The sequence below is a fragment of the Lissotriton helveticus genome, chromosome 8, assembly GCF_964261635.1.
Source record: "Lissotriton helveticus chromosome 8, aLisHel1.1, whole genome shotgun sequence".
NCBI lineage: Eukaryota > Metazoa > Chordata > Amphibia > Caudata > Salamandridae > Lissotriton > Lissotriton helveticus.
In genome coordinates this window covers 343805876-343826651 of record NC_136069.1, presented here as the reverse complement: position 1 = coordinate 343826651, position 20776 = coordinate 343805876, and the positions used below count along the sequence as shown (strand labels likewise).

Here is a 20776-nt window from a genome sequence, read left to right as displayed (position 1 = left end):
GCCAGATTACAGTAAAGAGTTAATTCTGTATTGCAATGAGAGACGGGTGTTTTCTCTCAGTGCACATACAAACAGATGGCGATTCGAAGGGGCCTATGGAATATTTTCAGGCCACTCGACCCAGTAGCCGCAAAGTTGCCTGAGGGAGGTGACTTTAGTTGGTGTCCGTATTCAGCAAAGTGAAGGTATCGTAATGGGATACCTTCTCACTGTGATGGTAGCATACTCGATGGAGCTCCTGCTAACGTGTCCTAAGACACAGGGCATGGCTAACAGTCACCTCACCAGACATGAACAAGTCATACTTGCTACAGATAGTATTTCATAGAAGAGGTGCTCCGGTCTTGAACCCTGGCACATGGTTACCAATGCCTGAAGCAATGGTAACAATGGGTAGATGGTTTGGAGATTAACCACAATTGTCTTGATATAAGTTAGTTGCGCACCAAACCAAGGCCTGATATCAAAGATGAACCCCTCATTGAGCCCGATTATGTACCATTTGTGGACGGCTCTTGTTTAATATACCACGGAGGAAATGCGAGAGCTGCTTACACCATTTGCCACTTAGATGGTCTAGTAGGAGCCTCCTCATTGCGTGATGTAACCTCTGCCTAGGTGGCTGAACTGGTCTCTCTTACTAGAGATCGTTGGGTTTCTGACCAGTTGACATTTACACTGATAGTATGGCTTTGATGTGGTCCAAGATTTTGGGCAGTTGTGATCATGAAGATGGTTTATTACGTCTTCTTGGTCCCTAATTAGGAATGGGAAATATGTTAGGAGACTACTCAAGGCCTCGAAATAGCAGTAGTGAAGTAGTGTCTGAAATCGGAATGCTGATTAAGTTGCCCGATATTGTGCTCATCGGTCCTGTGCCTTCAGAGGAGAGTACTCAATAGAATCTGAAAGTAAGACTGCCATGAACATGTTGACCAGTGCTAACATGAGGGTGATGGCTAAGAGACAGCAGGAAGACAGACCAGAGAGTGAGTAGCAAGGATGAGTGAGAGCAGAGTACACTAAGAATGATGATGTGATTTGGGTGTCTCTAGATGGAAGGCCTCTTCTGCCAGACACTTTGTTGCCCCCTATGGTAAGACTTTAATGCTCACACGCATCCAGGGAGGGACGCGGTGAAAAGAACTGGTTTATCCAACATTTTTAGGGTGAAGTTTGAGATCTTCTGCCACAGTTGAGTAACTTGCCAACAGTTAAATGTGGGAAGGAGGATATCAGTGACAGTGAGCCAACATGCTTCCTCCAAGCAGGCCCAGGCACAATGTGAATAGGGCTGGCGGCTGATTGACTTCAATGCCCCCCATCATCCTCCCACTAGGAAGAGAGGACAGAGGTCTGTGAGGGACTCCAAAACCAGCCCCTGCGGGTTTGAATAGACATTGATGGTGAATGAGAGACAGATCTCTGACCATGTACCCAAGCTCAGACGATATTAATTTATCCTATTTGGACGGTATTCGACAATAGAGATCAATGCATTTTGTTCAGTTCTGTACTCACAGTATCACTATATATACTTTAAGGGGTGAAGCAAGGCACAGGAATAGTGATTGCTCAGTTTCAGTGCAACGTACAGGATAAGAGATAGAAGAAACAGCACCAGGCCAAATGTCAATTTTAAACCTCTACAAGATCTAAAAACAATGGGTGAGGCCTCTGAACGAAAAAGATTTGAAATTACCCTGGTTCCCTTTTATTGAAGGGAATGCAGAATAAAAGTGCTTCATTTTCATTTGTCTTACTGGCTGCAAAAGTCAGCCAACTCGTTCTAACAAGGCATTACGATTTAAAAATAAAAGGATCCTCTCACCATGTATTCTGCGAAGACAATATGTCAAATCATCTTTACTATTCACTGCTTTATAGCATGATGTAACATATCCAAAGTTACTAGATTTCTGTATCCTATTTGGCGGTGGCAGCGGCTCCAGGGGAAATAGGCTGTGGTAGCTGTCAACTTCAGAAGGGACTCCTCAGAGAAAAAAAGAAAAGAAAAAAAAGCATGTAAGAAAAATTTATTAGGAAAACTAAGCACACCCGAAGCAACATCCGAATCAACTCAGCAGATACATGCATTTTTTAATCACAAATGAACATTTAAACTATTTTGGGCAAATAGTTTGGAAATGCCGATCTTGGAGAGACACCACAAAGAATTAATGGACAAGTATAGTTCTGCTGTGTGCTGTGAAATGATTGAACCTAAGGCCGGGGGGGACAGGGGGTGGGGGGTGGATGGAATGGGTGCTATCCAATGTTCGTTCCAAAAACATTCTTCATTACACAACGTCATTTACTAAATGTTTACAGCAGAGCTAAATTCTAAACAGAAATAGGCATTAAATACCACGTTTTTCGTGAGTTCTATTTTCTACCCACCCTCCTTCCTTAAAAGAGCCATCTAAAACAAATGTTGATCAGAATAATGTACAGAAAAATTTAGGCACTGTCACATAAGTAACATTCATATTCGTTTAATTGCAGTGGGGGTTTAAACAGGATGGATCCCGTTGGTTTAGAGTAAGTGGTATGGAATGCTTGCAATGGGGAGCACAGAGTGAAGATACCAATAGTGTTCACAGAGGTACTTTGTCTTTTATACTAAAACACAGCAGAATACTTTTACTTAGAAAAAAGAGCAAATTAAATATAACAGTCATTTAAAAGAAGTTTTGTTATTGTGTTTTTTTAATGAGCTGTCAACTGTTTTTAGTAAGCCCTATTATTTGCGGATGATTCTATTGTGTTTTAGCGACTGTGAAAACCCCATACTGAGCTGTACGGCAAGGCTTGCAGAAAAAGAGTGAAACGTCTTCAAGTGCATTTAACATCTCTTGTATTGGTGTGTAAATTACTGCTTAAAGACTAAAGAAAATATAAAGCTTGTTTTTTCTTCGAGAGTGGCAACCACCCCTTTGGAGTGCATGCGTGGGCTCTGGCCAGAGTACTAGATGACACGAATTGGAGAATGGGCACCATTACATGACTGAAAGACTTGAAGAGTTCTTACCCCGATTTTGACAAAATGGAGACAATTTGTGCATTTTAAGGCTCATGCTCCATAAATTTGCTAAATCGCCATGGCATCTGAAACAGTACTCTAGGATCTTGACAGTGTGCAAACTAAGCCTACCCTTCCTCACAAGTTACAGGTTCGCCTGTGACAAGCTAATTTTCAGACAGTCATAAAACAATGGAGAATTTTTTAACCATAATTTCACTACAATTGTTTTAAAGTCATAGGTCAAGCAAGTGGTTCAGAAAATGCAATTTCAAAGACATTTTAACTTCCTTCATTTTCTCATCCTGCCCCATCAAGTAGACGCTCAGTCATGGCGTATGTCTGAGATTTAACTTGGATAGGGTATGATGACAATATTAGGACTGAGAATCTCGTTGAAAAGATGTGGGGAGAAAAACATTACAAAAATCGCACAATCTCGGGAAACAGATCCAGAAAGATTATCCAGCCTCATACAGCATTGTTGTCGCACAGGTTACTGAGACCTAACAGGTTCAAAGAGCAGACGTGTTATCCTAATCTTAAGGATGAGGATTTGAGGCAGCTGTTAGGATTACTCAAATACGAGATTTAAATATATATTCGGAAAAATAATAATTGTGTCACACATCAGCTTGTTGGTTTCTTAAACATGCCCATTTTGCTAACAAATACACAATTCTCAAATTGGCAAAACAAACATTATGACCCACTCCCCCAAACAATAGCTTATATTATTTTCACGTTTTGCCCTGAAATACCATTATTGTATTGTTAATGAATAATGGTTTTGTACCCAAATATTAATTCATCATTCATTAAAATGTAACATGGACTGCTGCAAGAGATTGCTCGATTCTACCTATGCTCCTCATATATCTCATGCCATGTATGTTCACAGTAAGGCAAGAGCTAGGGCCAGGATTACACTAGTGGGGGCGGGGGGGGGGGGGATGAGAATGGGGTGGCAACATTTTATAACAAGTTGTGCACGAATCGTAAAGAACTGCCATCCATGTGCCAGGACAAGCAATTGCCATGGATGACCGCAAAATACCAAGCATCACCATTACACAGGGTCAGAAATGACAAAAGCAGGAGGTCAGTGCCAGAGAGAAGACCAAGGGCCTGACACAGAGTACGAAATCCTGACAGAGAGCCAGAAAGAACAGACAAATAGAGGAAGAGGGAAGAAATATATCTAAAGAAAAACAGGAGTAAACAAAAAGAATGTGCAAGATTAATAAAATCATGAAAGAGAGAAATAATGGGAAGGCAAAAGGCGTACGAGTTACTTACCTCCGGTAACGATGCATCTGGTAGAGATTCCTTAATGTAGAATTATCCCCAGGCGCAAGACTGAATCCGTAAAGGTTTTTGCCACAGCATCCATGCGTGCCGGGGGGGGGGGGGGGGGGGGGGGATTTGGGTGGCATCACACGACCCCGCCCAGGCGAGGTCACATAAGTCCCACCACGGCGCGCCTACGTCAATTTTCCTCGGAGAACTTTTACGCGCCACAACGCGGAGCCATCAGACAAAACAGTGAGTATAGGAACAGTGTGCGAAAGAGCAGAAAAATTGGAAAAGGGAATGGTGAGGAACACCATAAGGAACAGTGCCAGACACTGCAGCACCCAAAGGCAGGGAAAGATGAAAGAACAGAGCACAGCCCTGAACAGCAGCCCTGCCAGTACGGAGATAGCCCCCCTGGAGACAAAGAATATATGAAAAATGTCCTGATATCATGCAGCAGGACTATAACCCCAACTAATAACAATGAAGGGGAACCAGTCCGGGACAAACAAGGCACCACAAGTCTCCAAGACAGCCCCATCACAGAATGTGACAACACCCATAAGGAACAGGGGCAGAGGCCCAGCCAAAAGACCCCAACCTAGAAGATAGCAGAGGGGCCAGAACCCCTAGTAATGAAAGGGTTAAGAGTGCGCAGAGCCGCACTGGTGGAGGCGAACACATTAGGGCCCCCAGGAGTCAAGCCAGCGGGCCTCCCAATACGGGGGAGACAACAGCGGTGGCGGGGAGGGGAAGGCATTCAGCAAAAGAGGGCCCCTGGTAGAAGGGAGGAGGGAAAGATGCACAGGATCACGCGGTGCCGGATGTTGGCGGTGCAGAAGGTGTCGGGGCACTGGGTCCCCAGTGGCGGGGGCGGCCCCAAGCCCTCAGAAGAAAAGAATGGAGCTAACCCTCAAAGGGAAGCAGCAGTTACCTACCACCAGAACCCAGATGGAGGACCTCCAGAAGATGGTCCGCAGGGAAATGGGCAGCTGGATCATCCATGTGCAAGATTCCCACAGCTGTGGAAACAGCGCAAGCAAAGGCAGCACCGGCCTCCGTAGGGCCCCTCGGTGGAGAAAGCAGCTCCTCAGTAGGTGACTGCTGCAAGCTAAGGCGGCCGTCCCACAAGCCAGCCGGCGGAAGGAAGGGCCAGGTCCGGAAAGGAGGAAGAGGGACAGAGGAGTTGGGGACCCGTGGCGCCTCTGGCAAAGACCACGGCCGCGGTGACGGCAAGGAGCCGTCCTTAGACGATGTTGGGGAGCCAGCCCTCGGGGACAAACTGCGACTCTTACCGAAATGTGAGTGACGCTCTTGCGGCCTGGGAGAGGGATGTTACCTAAGACGGAGGCGCGATTCCTGAAACCCTCCACAGGGGCTAGGCGTGGTGACGACGCCGACCTGGACATGCGGGCTGAAAGAAGTTTCATCCGGCACTCCCACCAGGGCTTCGGTTTCATCTGCTGGCAAACCTCACAATCAGTGGAGTCGTGGTGTTCACCCAAACACCACATGCAGATGGGGCGAGGATCCGTCGCAGACATCTGGCGCGCACAAGACAAGCGCGTCTTAAAGCCTGAAGGCATTCGCACACTGTTCCCATACATACGCAACAAGTGAAAGGGAAAGGCCCGAAACAGGCAGAAGCACGATTCGGATCCACGTTGCACGTGGAAAAGGAAAAAAACGACATAGGTGCGACGGGATGGGACTTGTGACCTCGCTGACGTCACGTACGCGGACAACGCCTGAGCGGAGTCGCGTGATGCCGTCCCCCCGGCGCGCAGAGATGCTGTGGCAACGACGCAACGACCCGACGTCAGTCTGGCGCCGTAGAGTCCACAATCTGAGGCAGATCATCGTCGTCGTACGCCGCCAGAGGAGACTCCGGAACGACCTCCGCCACAGGGCAGGAGACCGGGGCTGGGCCGGAGCAGAGGCAGCGAAGGAACGGCACCGGAAGGCCGTCTACCAGACCTACGATGAGGCAGCCGCCTGCGTAGAGGGGCGAGAGGGACGAGGGGTCCCCCGCCAGCCTCGGCCCGTGACAGGATAGAAGGGCCACCGCCAGCCCCTGTGGCACCGCCAGGGCCAGCAGCCGCCGGCGCCTTGGCGGCGTCACCTCGAACGAGGCCACCGCCTGTCCCGAAGGGGACTCGGGGATGCGACCCGAGCCCCGGGGACCTCCCGCGACACCACAGGGATTCTTGCAGGAGTTTGCGGCAAAGCAGAGGCGTTGTGTTCCGAAGGAGTGACCCCCGAAGGGCTGCACCCCAATGACACAACATCCTCCAAAAGTGGATCCGAGCCAGTCGGCGCCGGGACCAGAGCCAGGAGCGACGCCGCGGAGGGCCCCGCACACTGCAAGGGATCCGCAGACGTCCCAAGAGGGTAAGGGTAAGGAGGAGGAGGAGGAGGAGAAGCCAGTGAGGCCTGCAAGGCCGCCACATATGCCTCCATCTGGGCTCTAGACACCCCCACACCAGGAAACGGTGGATAGGTGGACGACACGCGGGCTGCATGACCCGTGCCCCCAACAAGTCGGGAGCCAGCCCTCGGGGACAAACTGCGACTCTTACCGACAGGTGAGTGATGCTCTTGCGGCCTGGGAGAGGGATGTTGCCAAAGACGGAGGCGGCGATTCCTAAAACCCTCCACAGGGGCTGGGCGTGGTGACGACGCCGACCTGGACATGCGGGCTGAAAGAAGTTTCATCCGCACTCCCGCCGGGACTTCGGTTTCATCTGCTGGCACACCTCACAATCAGTGAAGTCGTGGTGTTCACCCAAACACCACATGCATATGGGGTGAGGATCCGTCGCAGACATCTGGCGGGCACAAGACAAGCGCGTCTTAAAGCCCGAAGGCATTCGCACACTGTTCCCACACATACGCAACAAGTGAAAGGGAAAGGCCCGAAACAGGCAGAAGCACGATTCGGATCCACGTTGCACGTGGAAAAGGAAAAAAACGACGGAGGTGCGACGGGATGGGACTTATGTGACCTCGCTGAAGTCACGTACGCGGACAACGCCTGGGCGGAGTCGCGTGATGCCGTTCCCCCGGCGCGTAGAGATGCTGTGGCAAAAACATTTCCGGATCCAGTCTCACAAAGGGGAATAATTCTACATTAAGGAATCTGCGACTAGTAGTCCCTATCAGATGAGTTTTTAACGCTGTAGTGAGGGGATGCATCTGTACCACTGAAAGAGAGAGTTTCTATTTTACATGTGCACAGTACAGAACTTTCACAAACTCTGGCTACTGTCCGCAGGGCATTCGCCCAAAGAGATGCCTAGCAGAATGATGAATGTAGTCAAGCAGCTTTAGTTGTAATACCTCCATCTTTCTCAAACTTCCTGTATGAAACAGAAGAGAGTTTGTGGCTATATGAGTGGTATAAGGTGAGATGATATTTGGTGTGCTTCTGAAGACCAGTCTGGAAAGGGTCTGCTGTGATATAAAATAAATAAATTACATTTCAGCTGTAGTGAAGCTGCTTAACAGAGATAGCAAAAACAAATATTATAAGAGCCTATTACTCGTTAACAGGCCATCGTCAGCTGGGTTGACACTGCACAGCTCTGCTAGATCAGGGCATGGCCAGTTATTGCTGCATGGGATTTTAAATTTCAGCAGTCACAATCATGACTGATACAGTGCTATCATGTCTTGGCCCCCGTCCAAGTCAGTCACCCCACAGTGAGGTCAAATGATAACACAATATACTGTCTGTGACCATGCACCCTGTCCAGCCTCAGTTATTGCCCACTGCTGCCGAGTCAGTCCACTGCACGCGCTGGTTCCCGGCAAAGCTTGGTACTACATATGGACCATGGCCCATGCTGCCATAGAGACAGACCCATTTGCAAATGTTAACCAATGAGGTAAGATTCATCATGATACAATCATGTTATAGTAGCATATTTCTGTAACTTTAATGTCATCGCAAGATTAAGTCATTGCTACTGTGACATGGCATGGGTAGGCAAGAAAGAGCACACATGATCCGGCCTGCAGAACAAACCACCGCGAGAAAGGTATGCCTGTGCCGTGAACAGTGAAATACCAGCACCACCTAAGCACTAGTAGAATCTACAGAGGATAGGTTTTCTTCATAAAATATAGTAATTGCTACTAACAAGTTCAACACTGTTGCTTTGCTTTCTTTAAAGCACTCCAGGGCCGAGTCTGCTCTGTCTACAAAGAGACAGTTGCCATCAAATGGCAGGTCCATTAGTGATACTTGGAAATTACATGAGAAGCCAGTGGATCTGACCCATACGTGGTGATGAAGCACCAAGCTGGTACCAACTGCCCTACACGCAAACAGTCTTTAGCATCCAGGCCTGACGTGATGACATACTTTTTAGTGTCATTGACATCATGTATAATATGTGCCAGATTTGCCCAGAAGTCATCAAGGACTGCAGGTAAAGGTAATATCCTTATTTGCGTGATTAATTAAAACCACTGCAATAATGCGACAGTAACATTCAGTTGCTCAGAGTCACCGACCATGATGGTGGAATACAATTTACAGTTTAGTATGGTATTAACATTCAGTTACATCATTGCTCTATGTACAAAATCATGCCACTAAGACAGTAAAAAATTGTTCTTCATCAGTAAAGACCTGCTTTCAGCAACTAAAATGTTTTAAAGAAAAGGCATCGTAAAACCATAAAAATAGGTAAGAGCTACAGGTTGGTGTGCAAAGTTAGCAGCATGTGAACTCTTTCTAAAAGTAAGAAAAGCAGAAACAGTTAGAAATCATTTATCAGAGTTAAAATCATGTTTTTCCACTAAAATGATCAAGTTTAAAAGACCATGATCTTATGTGTTGTGTAGGCTGCAAAAAAAAAAAAACTACCTGCACTAATTCTGCTGCATTTAGCCCCTTACTACATTTGGTAGGGAACAGTGTGCAGAACAAAAATTTTTTTTAAAGTTTCAGTTGAATGTGCAAAGTGCTGAGGTGCAAATTAAGGGGTCATGAGACTATAAAGTTCAGAATGGATAACTGGCTGAAGTGCAAAGTCAGCAGCTAATAAGCTCATTCTGCAAGTAACAGAGGAGAAAGCACCTAGAGGTAGCTTTTCAAAGACCAGCTTTTATGCAGCTAAAGTTATTAGGATTGAGAGACCACAGGACCATAATATACTATAGAAGCTGCACAAACCCGTGTGCAAAGTCGGCTGCATTTAGCCTCTTTAGTTGGTAAGGGCCGAAGTACAGAACAAAAGATTATTTTTAAAGGTTCCAGCTGAATGTGCAGGTAATTAAGGCACTCCTTTAGGCTCCGAGTCGTTTTCCTTTCCAAGATATTTTAGCATCCTGTTTCAATGCGTGCCGAAATAAAAGGAGGTCCATGGTTATCTATTGGTCGTTGGTGTTTAGTTTCTTTTCAGCAATGTTCAGGAATCTAATGAGGCGACAGGCTAGCTGAATATCTCCGCCATCAAAGCATGCTCTCACTGCCTGCCTGCATCTAGGAGGGGCTTTAGGAGTAGTATGCACTTGTAAGTGAGTTTTCCACCTATGCACAGCAGATGTATCATGTCCTCTTTTGCTGCCCCACACAGGCGGCAGCTGAAAGTTGTCTGTGATCGTTTCCATGGTGGCAAGTGGAGCAGAGATGGGAGAATGCCAAGTCGGTGTCATAGATATTTCTCTTTAGTTGCTTTGGTGAACCCTGCACCTAGGTAGATTGTGGAACGGCCCTGGAGTAGCCGTGAAAGTATACAATCCGTGTGCCCTTCCTGTCAGTGCTGCTTTGTCCTCTGCTAAGGAAACCCTTTTGACTGTTTTGTTGACAAGCTGTTTGAGCCGATTGTGTATTCCAGCAGCCTCCCAGAGGTCGCGTAGGCCAGGTTGATCTATTGAGTCTTGCAAGTCGGACATTGATGCACTGCGTTTTTTGGCCATCAATTCTTTCCATAAGTGGGCGTTTAATGTATCAGGCTGAGCTGTATTGATCTTATACCAGCTTTTGATATAGGCACATTTGCGTGTGGTTTGTTAAATCTGCATACCCAATACCAATCTTATTTGAGCCAATGAAGTATATTTTGGTAGGTTAAAGATCATTGTCAATGCTCTCATTACTATACCATCCAGCGTGCCGGCGTCCCTTCCCCTCATGCAGTCGCTTCCATAGGTAATAGTTGGGATGAGCTTTGCCTGTATCACCTGGGTCAGTGGAGCAAAGCTTGGTCCAGCGATTTAGGTTTTGAGATTTTGTAATGCTATTGCCATTGCATTTCCTTTATTCTTAATATTGCATCTTTATGAGCCGTGAATGTACCTTTGCTATCTATTATGACCCCCAGATATTTATATTTGTTGACTACTTCTAGCAGTAGTCAGGCCAAATGCCGGTGATGTCTTCGAGTGGCCTTTTTTTGGTTTAACTGCATGATTTTGGATTTGTCTAACTTCATGCTTAACCCATTTCCAGCAGAATAGCTTTGACTGGTGTCCAGTAAATGTTGGCTGCCAACCAGAGTACGGTGATCAGTACAAGGTCATCAGCATACAGTCAGTTTAAAAAAGGAAGTCCACACATCCTTGGGGCATGGGGGTTGCACTTGTCCGGCTCAGTTGATAGACCGGACAAAGAGATTGAACAGAGTCCGGACTAATAAGCAGCCTTGTTTCAGTCCCTCTGTGGTTGGAATCTGTCTGGACAAGGGATCAACAACTCCCATATTCATTTGTACCCAACTGTTTGAGTGCAGGAGAATTAATGGATTTAAAAAAACGGGAGGAATATGTTTTGTGGCGAGTTTGTCCCACAGCTTCTTTCTATCTATATGGTAGAAGGCAGAAAAGTAGTCAATGAAACAAACATATAATGGTAGGTTGCCATCTTTTACCACATCTATCAGCAGGGAGAGATGAGTATGTTTGTGGTAGACCCATGCGCTTGCTAATTCCTGTTTGATGGAGGAGAATTGTGTTCTCAGACGCCCAGTCAGTTAGCTCTTCTACGATAACACCAGCTTAATATTAAGCATTGTTGCTTATTAAGGCGACCAGCCTGTAATTTTTAGCCTCATTCTCATCACCTTTCTTAAAAATTCGGGAATATTGACCCCCTCCAGGAAGCTGAAATTGTTTTGGTTTGAAAAATCGGCTCAAAAACCGGTTTCAATGCTTCTGCAAAAGAATCTGGATCCTGTCTATACAAGATCAGGGGAATCGCGTAGGGATAGCCTTTGGCTATTCCGTTTGTGATCTGTTTGAAAGAGATTGTAGTTATGAGTGTTACCTGAGCGTTGTATGATCATGAGTTTTTTCTCCATCCATTTGATCATATCACTCCACTTCGTTTGTGTGGAAGTGATGTCAGAGAAAGGTTGACCCCAGACTCTTCCTCTTCTGTCAAGTGGGAGCTGACTCCGTGAACTGTAGGAGTCTGTAATCTGTTCTTCCTATGCCAGAATAGCACTGTTAGTGCCTTTTACATCATGGAGTAGCACAGTCCAAAGCTTCACTTCTGCTTCCCCTATGTATTGCCAAATTATTCTTTTTTTGGTTGCTTTTAATTGCCTCAGCTCCTTTAGGGCACTTGTGCATGGGCTGGAAAGGCGAAGTCTCCATAATGATCTGTTAATTGTTTTCTTAAGTCGCCGGATTTGCCAAATTTGTGAAGTAGAGAGGCGATTGGGTAGCATGATTTGTGATGTGGTGGGATTACAATGTTAAGAGTTTTCTCTTTTTTACCAGCTGCTTATTTTTCGGTCAGCCATTCTGTTTTCTTCCCAGAGTTTCTTCGCCAAAGCCAGCAGTCATTCTGGATGATCGGTTTTGCATTTGATCCAATATCCTACCAAATATCCCCGCCCCAATGTGGGAGGCACATTTCTCTGCACTCTACACTGGCCCTGTGACTGGCTACAACAACCATCTAGATAGGTCTGGGACGCCAGAGCTAGAAGGTTCCACCTGGATCTCTCCTGCCCAAGGCCCCCCGCACGAGTGTCGATTGCGGGGGGCCTTGGGCATGGGATACCAGGTGGACCATAGGGACACCGAGACGAGGATGTCCCCGAGAAATGGCTTTTTTACCAGCTGCTTATTTTTCAGCCAGCCATTCTGTTTTCTTCCCAGAGTTTCTTCGCCAAAGCCAGCAGTCATTCTGGATGATCGGTTTTGCATTTGATCCAATATCCTACCAAATATCCCCACCCCAATGTGGGAGGCGCATTTCTCTGCACTCTACACTGGCCCTGTGACTGGCTACAGCAACCATCTCGATAGGTCTGGGACGCCAGAGCTAGAAGGTTCCACCTGGATCTCTCCTGCCCAAGGCCCCCCGCACGAGTGTCGACTGCGGGGGGCCTTGGGCATGGTATACCAGGTGGACCATAGGGACACCGAGACGAGGATGGCCCCGAGAAATGGCGAGAGTATCTCGGCTAAGGAGGTGGAGACTGCAATTATTAGACAACTCCCTAACAAAGCGCCAGGCCTCGACAGGGTACCGGGTGATCTTTTCCGTTCCCAGCCAAAGATCTGGGCTCCGTACCTAACTGTATTATTTAATGCAGTCCTATTGGGGGCAAAGATACCGGACACCTGGGCGGGGGGCGAAATTGTCCCCATTTTCAAGAAGGGGTCCCCTTTGGAGCCGTCAAATTATAGACCAATAAGTCTCCTGGACACTACCCAGAAACTGATGGGCCGGATACTCCTGGATAGAATACTGGGATGGGCGGAGGAGTATGAAGTAATGTCTACCCTGCAGGCCGGTTTTAGATCTGGGATCTCGACCATGGACCAACTCTTCAGGCTGCAGGTCCTCTTTTGGAAGACCGTAAGTATCGAGGGTGGCAGCCTCTACTTGGTCTTCGTCGACCTGCGGGCCGCTTTCGACCTTGTGCCGAGGGAGAGTTTATGGAGGGTCCTAAAAGACCTCGGCCATCCTCCCTATCTATTGGAGGTCCTGAAGCGGTTTCATGAAGGGAACTATGCCCGGGTGAGGTGCGGGAAGAACGGGGAACTATCTGCACGTTTCCCTGTAACTAGAGGCGTCCGCCAGGGCTGTGCCCTGGCTCCTACGCTCTTTAGTCTTTACATAAATGGTCTGGTGGGGGAACTAGATAGAGTCAGGGATAGTGATGCCCCCTGGTTGGCGTCAGGTCGGGTGCCTGCTCTGATGTTCGCAGACGACACCCTATTGTTGTCGCGAACATCAACAGGCATCCAGCGGGTTCTGGATGGTTTTGTTTTATTCTGAGCTTCGCGGGGACTCGAGATTAATCTAGAGAAAATGAAATTTATGATCTTCGGTCCCCCGAAACGCACCCGCCCTAGCCCTACACTAAACGGCACCCCGCTCGAAAGGGTGAGAACCTTTGTATACCTGGGGGTCACCTTGACTGAGGACTTTGGTTGGGGCCCACAGGTAGCCAAATCTACCCTAAAGCTCTCACAGATATTAGGGGGTATAGGTAAGTTCCAGCGGTCAACGCAATTTAAGCCAGTCTCCCCAGCGCTTGAAATTTATAGTGTTCAAGCTAGACCTGCTGTAACCTACGGTGCAGAACTTTGGGGACATTCAAGCATAGTAAGCCTTCTCAGGGTTGAACGGGCCTTTATGAGGAATCTGATTGGTCTACCCCAAAGCACCCCGCTCATATCCTTGAGATTTGATCTAGGTGTGGAGCCCATCTCTGAACTACTAGCGGCCCGACCCCTCCTGGATTGGAGAAGGCTCTGGACAGTACCTGAGCTTGCGGACTACAGAGCTGAGTTCGCTGCTGTCTGGGGGTCCTTGAAGAGTAAGAAAATATCCTGGCTGCTCCACATTAAAACTATTGCCTATCGAATCGGAATGCCCCAAATATGGGAGTCCCCGGCGGAGAGCTGCACAGTGGTGCGGAGAACTGAGCTGCTGGCCTCTCTGAGGCACTATAACCTAAGTCTGCTGCATCGCCTGCCAAGTATGGGCAGGTTGTCTTAGGAATTCTTGCAGGTAAAACTTGTGCCCAGAAGGGAGGAATTTTTGGACCAAATCGAACCTCCCCTTGCAAGAAAACTATATACACAATTAAGGCACGGTTGCCTGCCACTTGGGGCCTTGACCTTCAAATGGGCAGGTCAAGAGGAGGGAATTTGCCCTGTCTGCAACAATAGCAAAGAAGACATTGCCCATGTTTTGTTTTTTTGCCCCGCTTATAGTGCAATTCGGAGAGCCTGGCTGGTACCACTATGTAGAAATCTGGGACTAAACCATTGTGCTCAAGCTGTTAGAATTTTAAAATTTGATACATCCCCCCTCATTGTGTTTTCGGTCTCCCGCTTTCTGTATAGTATGTGGCGTAGAAGGTCCACCTTGATTAATTGTGACTAATTTTTAACCATGACTACTTTGTTGATAACTGATTGTTTAATACTGTCTTAACCATTGGTTCTTAATTATTTATGTATTTTATTGTATGTACATATTTTATCTGTGATTTTATGGTTGTCGACCAAAATAAAGTTATCAATGATACCAATATTTACTGTGTGTATGGAGCTAGGGTCCTCGTCTGGCCATTTAGTGTTGCGCTTTGCGTACTCATTGCGATTTCTTGTGGGAGATGGTCTCTGTGGTCTATTGCTCCTAGATAATAGTCTGCAAATATGCAAAACATGGGTAGGGTTACGAAAGTGTAGACTATTGTTGTGCTGGCTGTCATGTTGTGAAAGGATTAAACACAATATTACGCACACACCTGCTATTAAGGTTAGAGGGTGTTGCGCTAGAAAATCATGTTGATAGTTTGTCCACTATTGCGACCCAGGTGCAATATGGTTGGATTAGTCGCTTTTCAGGCTGAGCCCTTCCTATCAGATTGTTCATGTCAGTTAGTTTATTATCAATATTTGAGCATAGGGTATATCCTGAGCTCAAATTCCAAGTAAAAAGTTCATAGAGACAAGATGATCTTCACAAATTTCTTCTTTATTCCAACGATTTTGTACTTCTTCAGAGGAACAGAATTAGCTGCCACTAGCAAACATGTGTTTCGTCCTGTGTTCAATCAACCACGGACTTCCTCAGGGCAATTCATCATAAGTTTCCATATCCATATGAGGTTAAAAATTGTTGAATATCCAATCTCGAATATTGTTCTGAAAATGAACGTGGATCTTGTATCTTCTTCCAACAGTCCGTTGCAAATGTTAATTCAATGTCAACGTACCGATATTTACTATGCTTCTCGTACCGGCATTCTCAGTAGATTGGCGTCTTCAGGTGAATGTTGAATGGCCATCACTTTATCCTTGGAGCTCTAACTAATTGGACTAAAATTATAAATCGCGCAACAATGCGCAATTGTTAACCCAGCCATTCGTCTATTTGTATTTTCCTATCAATATTTGAGACATGTACAGCCAGGAAGTTAAGGAGCGATAGTTGAAAATCCATTTCATCAGATTGGTATTGCATCGAGTTTATTGACAATTGCATAGTGTTTAGTAAGGATGACCATATATTGTCTATCACAATCTGCTTCTCCTCAGTGTTCATGATTTCAGGCATTTTGCTACCCTTTTGTGATAATTCGGAGGAATATGCAGTTACCAGGTCTACCCACTCTTGCTTTGTGAGATATGATGTATGTATTTGACATATCGCCATTTGCAATCTCGGTATTAGGCCTCTCTGTAGGAGAATCATTTTTGGGGGCACTGTCTGAGGCCTGCTTTGTGGCTGTAACTGGGTACGATTCACTGAGTGTGTCACCCTTGCCTGACTTTACATACGGTTAATGTTGTTCTCTAGTACTTCATGCATGTGTGGGTGGGTTATGAACCCCAAAGCCATCAGGTTTGCAACCACCTGGAAGTTCTTTAACTTTTTGGGGTTGTAAGGCAGTCCTTGTTGTCAATTGTTCTTTATTGTGAGATGGTCATTTCAGCAACCGTCTCTGCTGTGTGGTGATTAAGATAGAGCATGCTTGTGTCTTCCAAAACAGTGTTGGTTCTTTGATCTTTGGGGGCCGCTTGGCCTTGATGGCTGCCCTTGCCACTACTTGGGGTTTCTTTTGTCTTGTTTGCATTTTCTTCAATCACTATTGCTGACTTGACGCCTGAAGTGTTAGTCTGGTCTATGACCACTGGGTGCAATGGGGATGGGTTGCCATTGAGGCCCTCATTACTTGAGCATAGTCCAGTCCCTGCATCCTTCACGGAGGAGAATTTTGTCTAGATCTTTGGTTGGTACCCCATTGTAATTGTGGCGATTACGACAGAATCCACGGCTAACAGGGGCAGGTGGGGGTGAAGCACTTTCCTCTACGGGTATAATTTGTTTAGTTCTTCATTTGACCCTCTGCAGTTCCCTTTCCTTCCTTTTATTGGTTGTCGATGATCCCACTTGCCTCTCTCCAACTGATCTCATGTTGGTCCAATTGGCCTAGTCGGCTTAGTCAGGTGGCTTCCTGTGCTTTCCTGCTCTGAGCCCCCTTGTGAGTGACCTTGAATCCCACGTTCTTAGATTAGCACCAGTATAGCTGGGTTACAGGAATGCAAGTAGCTCCCGCTATCTGTTCCTCTTGTACTCCCGTTGGGCAATAATGCTGCGGTGGCTGCACTGCTTGAATTAAATTTATATTAAGGGTGAGAACTCTGAACGGAGGTTGGCAAGCTGGCTGTATTGAATTATGGGGCCCTACAGACCCATTTAGTGCCTAGCGAAATTAAGTTAGATGCTGCGGTTCCCTGTCTCAAATTGGTGCTGAAGCAGTTTTAAAGTCCTGAGAAGTCATTGTTTGTTAACAGACGCCATACTGGAACAGGAAGCATTTCATTTATCTCCAACGTATTGGAAGCTCTTTTTACCAAAGAGTCTTGCATTCACAGCTTATAGTTTATATGCATTATATTTGTTTATTGATATCCCAAAACACTGATGAACTGACTCACCGTTATATGGTTTTATACTTACCCATGGTTACTTTTTCCCATTTCTGTGCTTTTTAGCTCTATGTACGTGTTTATGTCAGAATACAGTTGCGGGTCTTTGCTCAAAAGGAGCATGCGTTGCAACCTGTCTAAAAAGTGACGAGGACCATTTGCGAACTTAACTTGTCCTGGCTTTTGTGCCTAAAAAGATATGTGTCATGGGATTTTAGTTCACCGTAGTAAACTCGTAGTATCTCCCAGAAAGCAAAGTGATGACAAGGATAAAGGTGTCAAGTATGAGTAAAGTCCACTTTGCAGCTGTGCCTTTGTGACTGAAACGCTACCCAACGAAGCTGTACCTTGAAATGAATTGCATAGTGTATGGATTTTTAGAATCAAAATCCCAGTCATGTTTGGCGCTGGGCACCCGCTCCAGTTCTTATCTACTTCTCCAGTAAATCCATGATCTGATAATAAATTAATATGGATTTATTTAAATATGACGGGCACACCCTTACACTGAGCTGAATGTAATACAATGCATTTACAGCCCCAGAGCTCCCAAACAGTTACAGTAGAACTGTCTCGATTTTGAAGGCAGATGCTTTATATTTTGTAATACGACTTTTCAAAAAATTATTGCAAATAAATACTAGCAAGCAAAGGGCGTTGCATTCACTTCCACCTCAGTAAAACATTGCACAGTGACGGCTTATTGCCCCAGCCGGCTCCTGGTTTCGATCATGTGCTGTGGTTGTAAAGTCCATGGATGTAAAGTCAAAGTCAAGCGAGCCTCATCAATGAAGGGAGTACACTGCACATGTGGTGTGGCTGCTTCCTGAGCACTGTCAGGCGCTGCAGCCAGGTATTGTGTCACCCATTTGTGGTCTTGACAGGCAGATACTTCTACCCAAGCCGGTCAGCAGGGTTATAGAAGAAAGGTTTCTTACACCAGTACCACAAATGCTGCACGCATATTTTAAACACACACTACTTATCCAAATCAAAAACTAGGCATTCTTACATAATACATACACATCTGTCCAGGCCTCTCTGTCCCCTGTCCCTTGTTCAGACTGTTACCAGTAGGCTTTCCTGAGCCAGTTAAGTTAATTTGATGTCACATAGCAACAATCGACATAACTACACTTGAAATCATGCCACATAATTCTCATCAGAACAATTTCACTCAATGCCTCACAGTCCCACACAATTCAACTCCACACATTACCATTCCACACCACATGCTTCAACTCAACACATTTACACAACACTCCACTTACATTCAATTTGCACCACAAAATACCACATCATGCTACAAAAGTCAACACATCACATAATTAAATTCCACAAAATACCACTACATAATTACTATCCACATAATTCCACTGCACACTATGCCACATAATTCCACCACACACACCAACTCCACACCACTCAACTCCACAACTAATAAATCCAATCCCACCCACATAATTCCACTCCATATACATCCACTACACTCCATACATAACGCATGGGTAAAAGACATGGTCACTTACAACATCAATAGCTCTAACTTTCACAAATCCGAGACCGTTAGCATTGCAAATACTTGTTGCAAATTGCACTCTGAATCCCATGATAGTATGAGTAACCGTGAATTTGGAGGTGTACAATTGTCCACTATTCCTAAACTCAACATCTTGTGCATATTTCAAAAATACATAGGTGTCCTTCATACTAATTTTTCATTAATTAGATTTTATCATATGTATTGCTGCAAAAATCATAATTGGCACTGGGTATCATGTTTTTGGGGCTTCCAACAAGCATTTACCCAGAGACCAGAAGAGCCTGCCCTATGTAATGAATTGTTAATTTTCGAAACCAGCCATAATCTATCTGCAATCGAGGAAAAAGGTTTCAGATGAAAAGGTCAATAACTGCCATCTCCTCCAACTTATTTTCATAATTATAATTTTGTAAATAAATAGAAAAAAATCGGAAACACGTGCAATCTACACAAACAACACCTTGCTGAATTCAGAATTGTTTCAAGTTTTCAGAAAGGTATTGATTTCTGGGTTCACTCTAGGGTGTCACATGTTTCCAACACAAACTGCAAGTAGGTTGAAACTGCAAATAAAATAGAGAAATGGACTACCGGTGATAAAAATGCAAGAACTGTGGTTACAAAAATAGTTGTAAGGGGGTAGCCACGGGCTCGATGGAGTGAGACGCTTCTCTGAGGAGCTCTGTCTCCCCTGGTCCCACTATATTGCTTTAAAGCCTTCGTGCGGCAGCTGACTGGGAGGCTTGCCCTTGCCCCTGGAGCATGGAGGGCTTTACCTGCTGGAGTCCTGTGCCCCGATCGATCTCATCTTGCCGGAGCGGAGGGTGAAGTATTCTCACGCGGGAGACAGTCAGTGGCGGCAGCCATTTTGATGATCCCTGGTGAGCCCGGAGAGCAGTGCTGGTACGCAGCTGGTGCGACCAGGCTGCATCGGGGGCTTCGGGACATCTACTGTGACATTTCAGCTGGCGGTATGTGGCAGTATATGCCTCTTCGTGCACTTCCGCCTGCTCTCAGCGAGGACCGCACGGAGGGCTGCGGCAGCCACCATTTTGTGGATCGCACCAGCGGTAAGAGGCTGCGGCCCCGGCGCTCCACTTAGACGGAGGTGTACAGCAGTTGGGCAGGTGAGGACCAGCGGCTTGGGGGGCTCGGAGGCCCTACTGTGCTCCCTTCTGACCCCACCCTCCCCCTCCAGAGGCTGGCTTGCATTTGCACTGGGGTAGAGGGGTGCCCCCAGAGACACGGAGTCTGCTGCTTCCTGGTGAGCTGCCATGCTGGGCTCGCCTCTTCAGCGCCCGCCTTTGCAGGCCCTTGATCGGAACGCTGTGGGGGGTAGGAGCGGACCCCCCTCTCAAGACTGCCCTTCGGGGGTGCTGGCATTTCCCCCCACCCCCCAAATATCGGGATCCCGCCTCTCTCTGCCTGCGTTGGTGTGGCAGTGAGAGCTGACCAGGGGCTGAGGCCTGAGGTGAGCTGCCCTCCCCATAAGCGACAGGTTGAGGTCAGCGGTCCTTCTCTGCACTACTCTGTCCCTTGCCCCCCACCTGTGCATCAGCTCGCGCATGCGGCCTGATCCCCCGCCCCCGCTATAGCGCTTGGCACACCCACAGTGAAGCCTAGTGGCGGATGCTCTTGGGGAGATATCTACGGTGGCACGACTTTCCTGCCCCCAAGCAAGGATCGGTACCCCTGCTGAGAGGTCGGACGAGGGGGCAATAGACATCTGTGGTGGTGCTCCCAATGTCTCTGGGGCTTGCCGAGGAGCAAGTATACGGCCGTGGTCGGCGTTGCTTCCTCAGTTGGACTGCGGGTGTTGCCTGGGACAGAGACTCTGAGCGCTACCCTCCCCCACGGAGTAGTGACGCCCTAGCTGGTTCTTGCCCGGGGGCCTGCCTGGTGAGCAGTGCAGGAGAACACAAACCGGGGCACGCTGCCCTTCCTACTCACGGGCAACACATTGGAAGACTGCGCTATATAACGGCAGTAGCTCCCTGAAC

General features: G+C 46.8%; 1 protein-coding gene across 2 annotated transcripts in view; it reads right to left on the bottom strand.

Moving 5' to 3' along the window:
* The window catches only part of PAN3 (poly(A) specific ribonuclease subunit PAN3), a 1108727-nt gene that overhangs the window by 621392 nt on the left and 466559 nt on the right, over positions 1-20776 (bottom strand). The window contains exon 11 of one of the 2 annotated variants that reach the window (XM_078657124.1): positions 1832-1993. In XM_078657124.1, the coding sequence (XP_078513250.1) occupies positions 1832-1993 (162 nt within the window). The remainder of the gene's footprint in view (positions 1-1831; positions 1994-20776) is intronic. The other variant, XM_078657125.1, reaches the window with a different exon arrangement.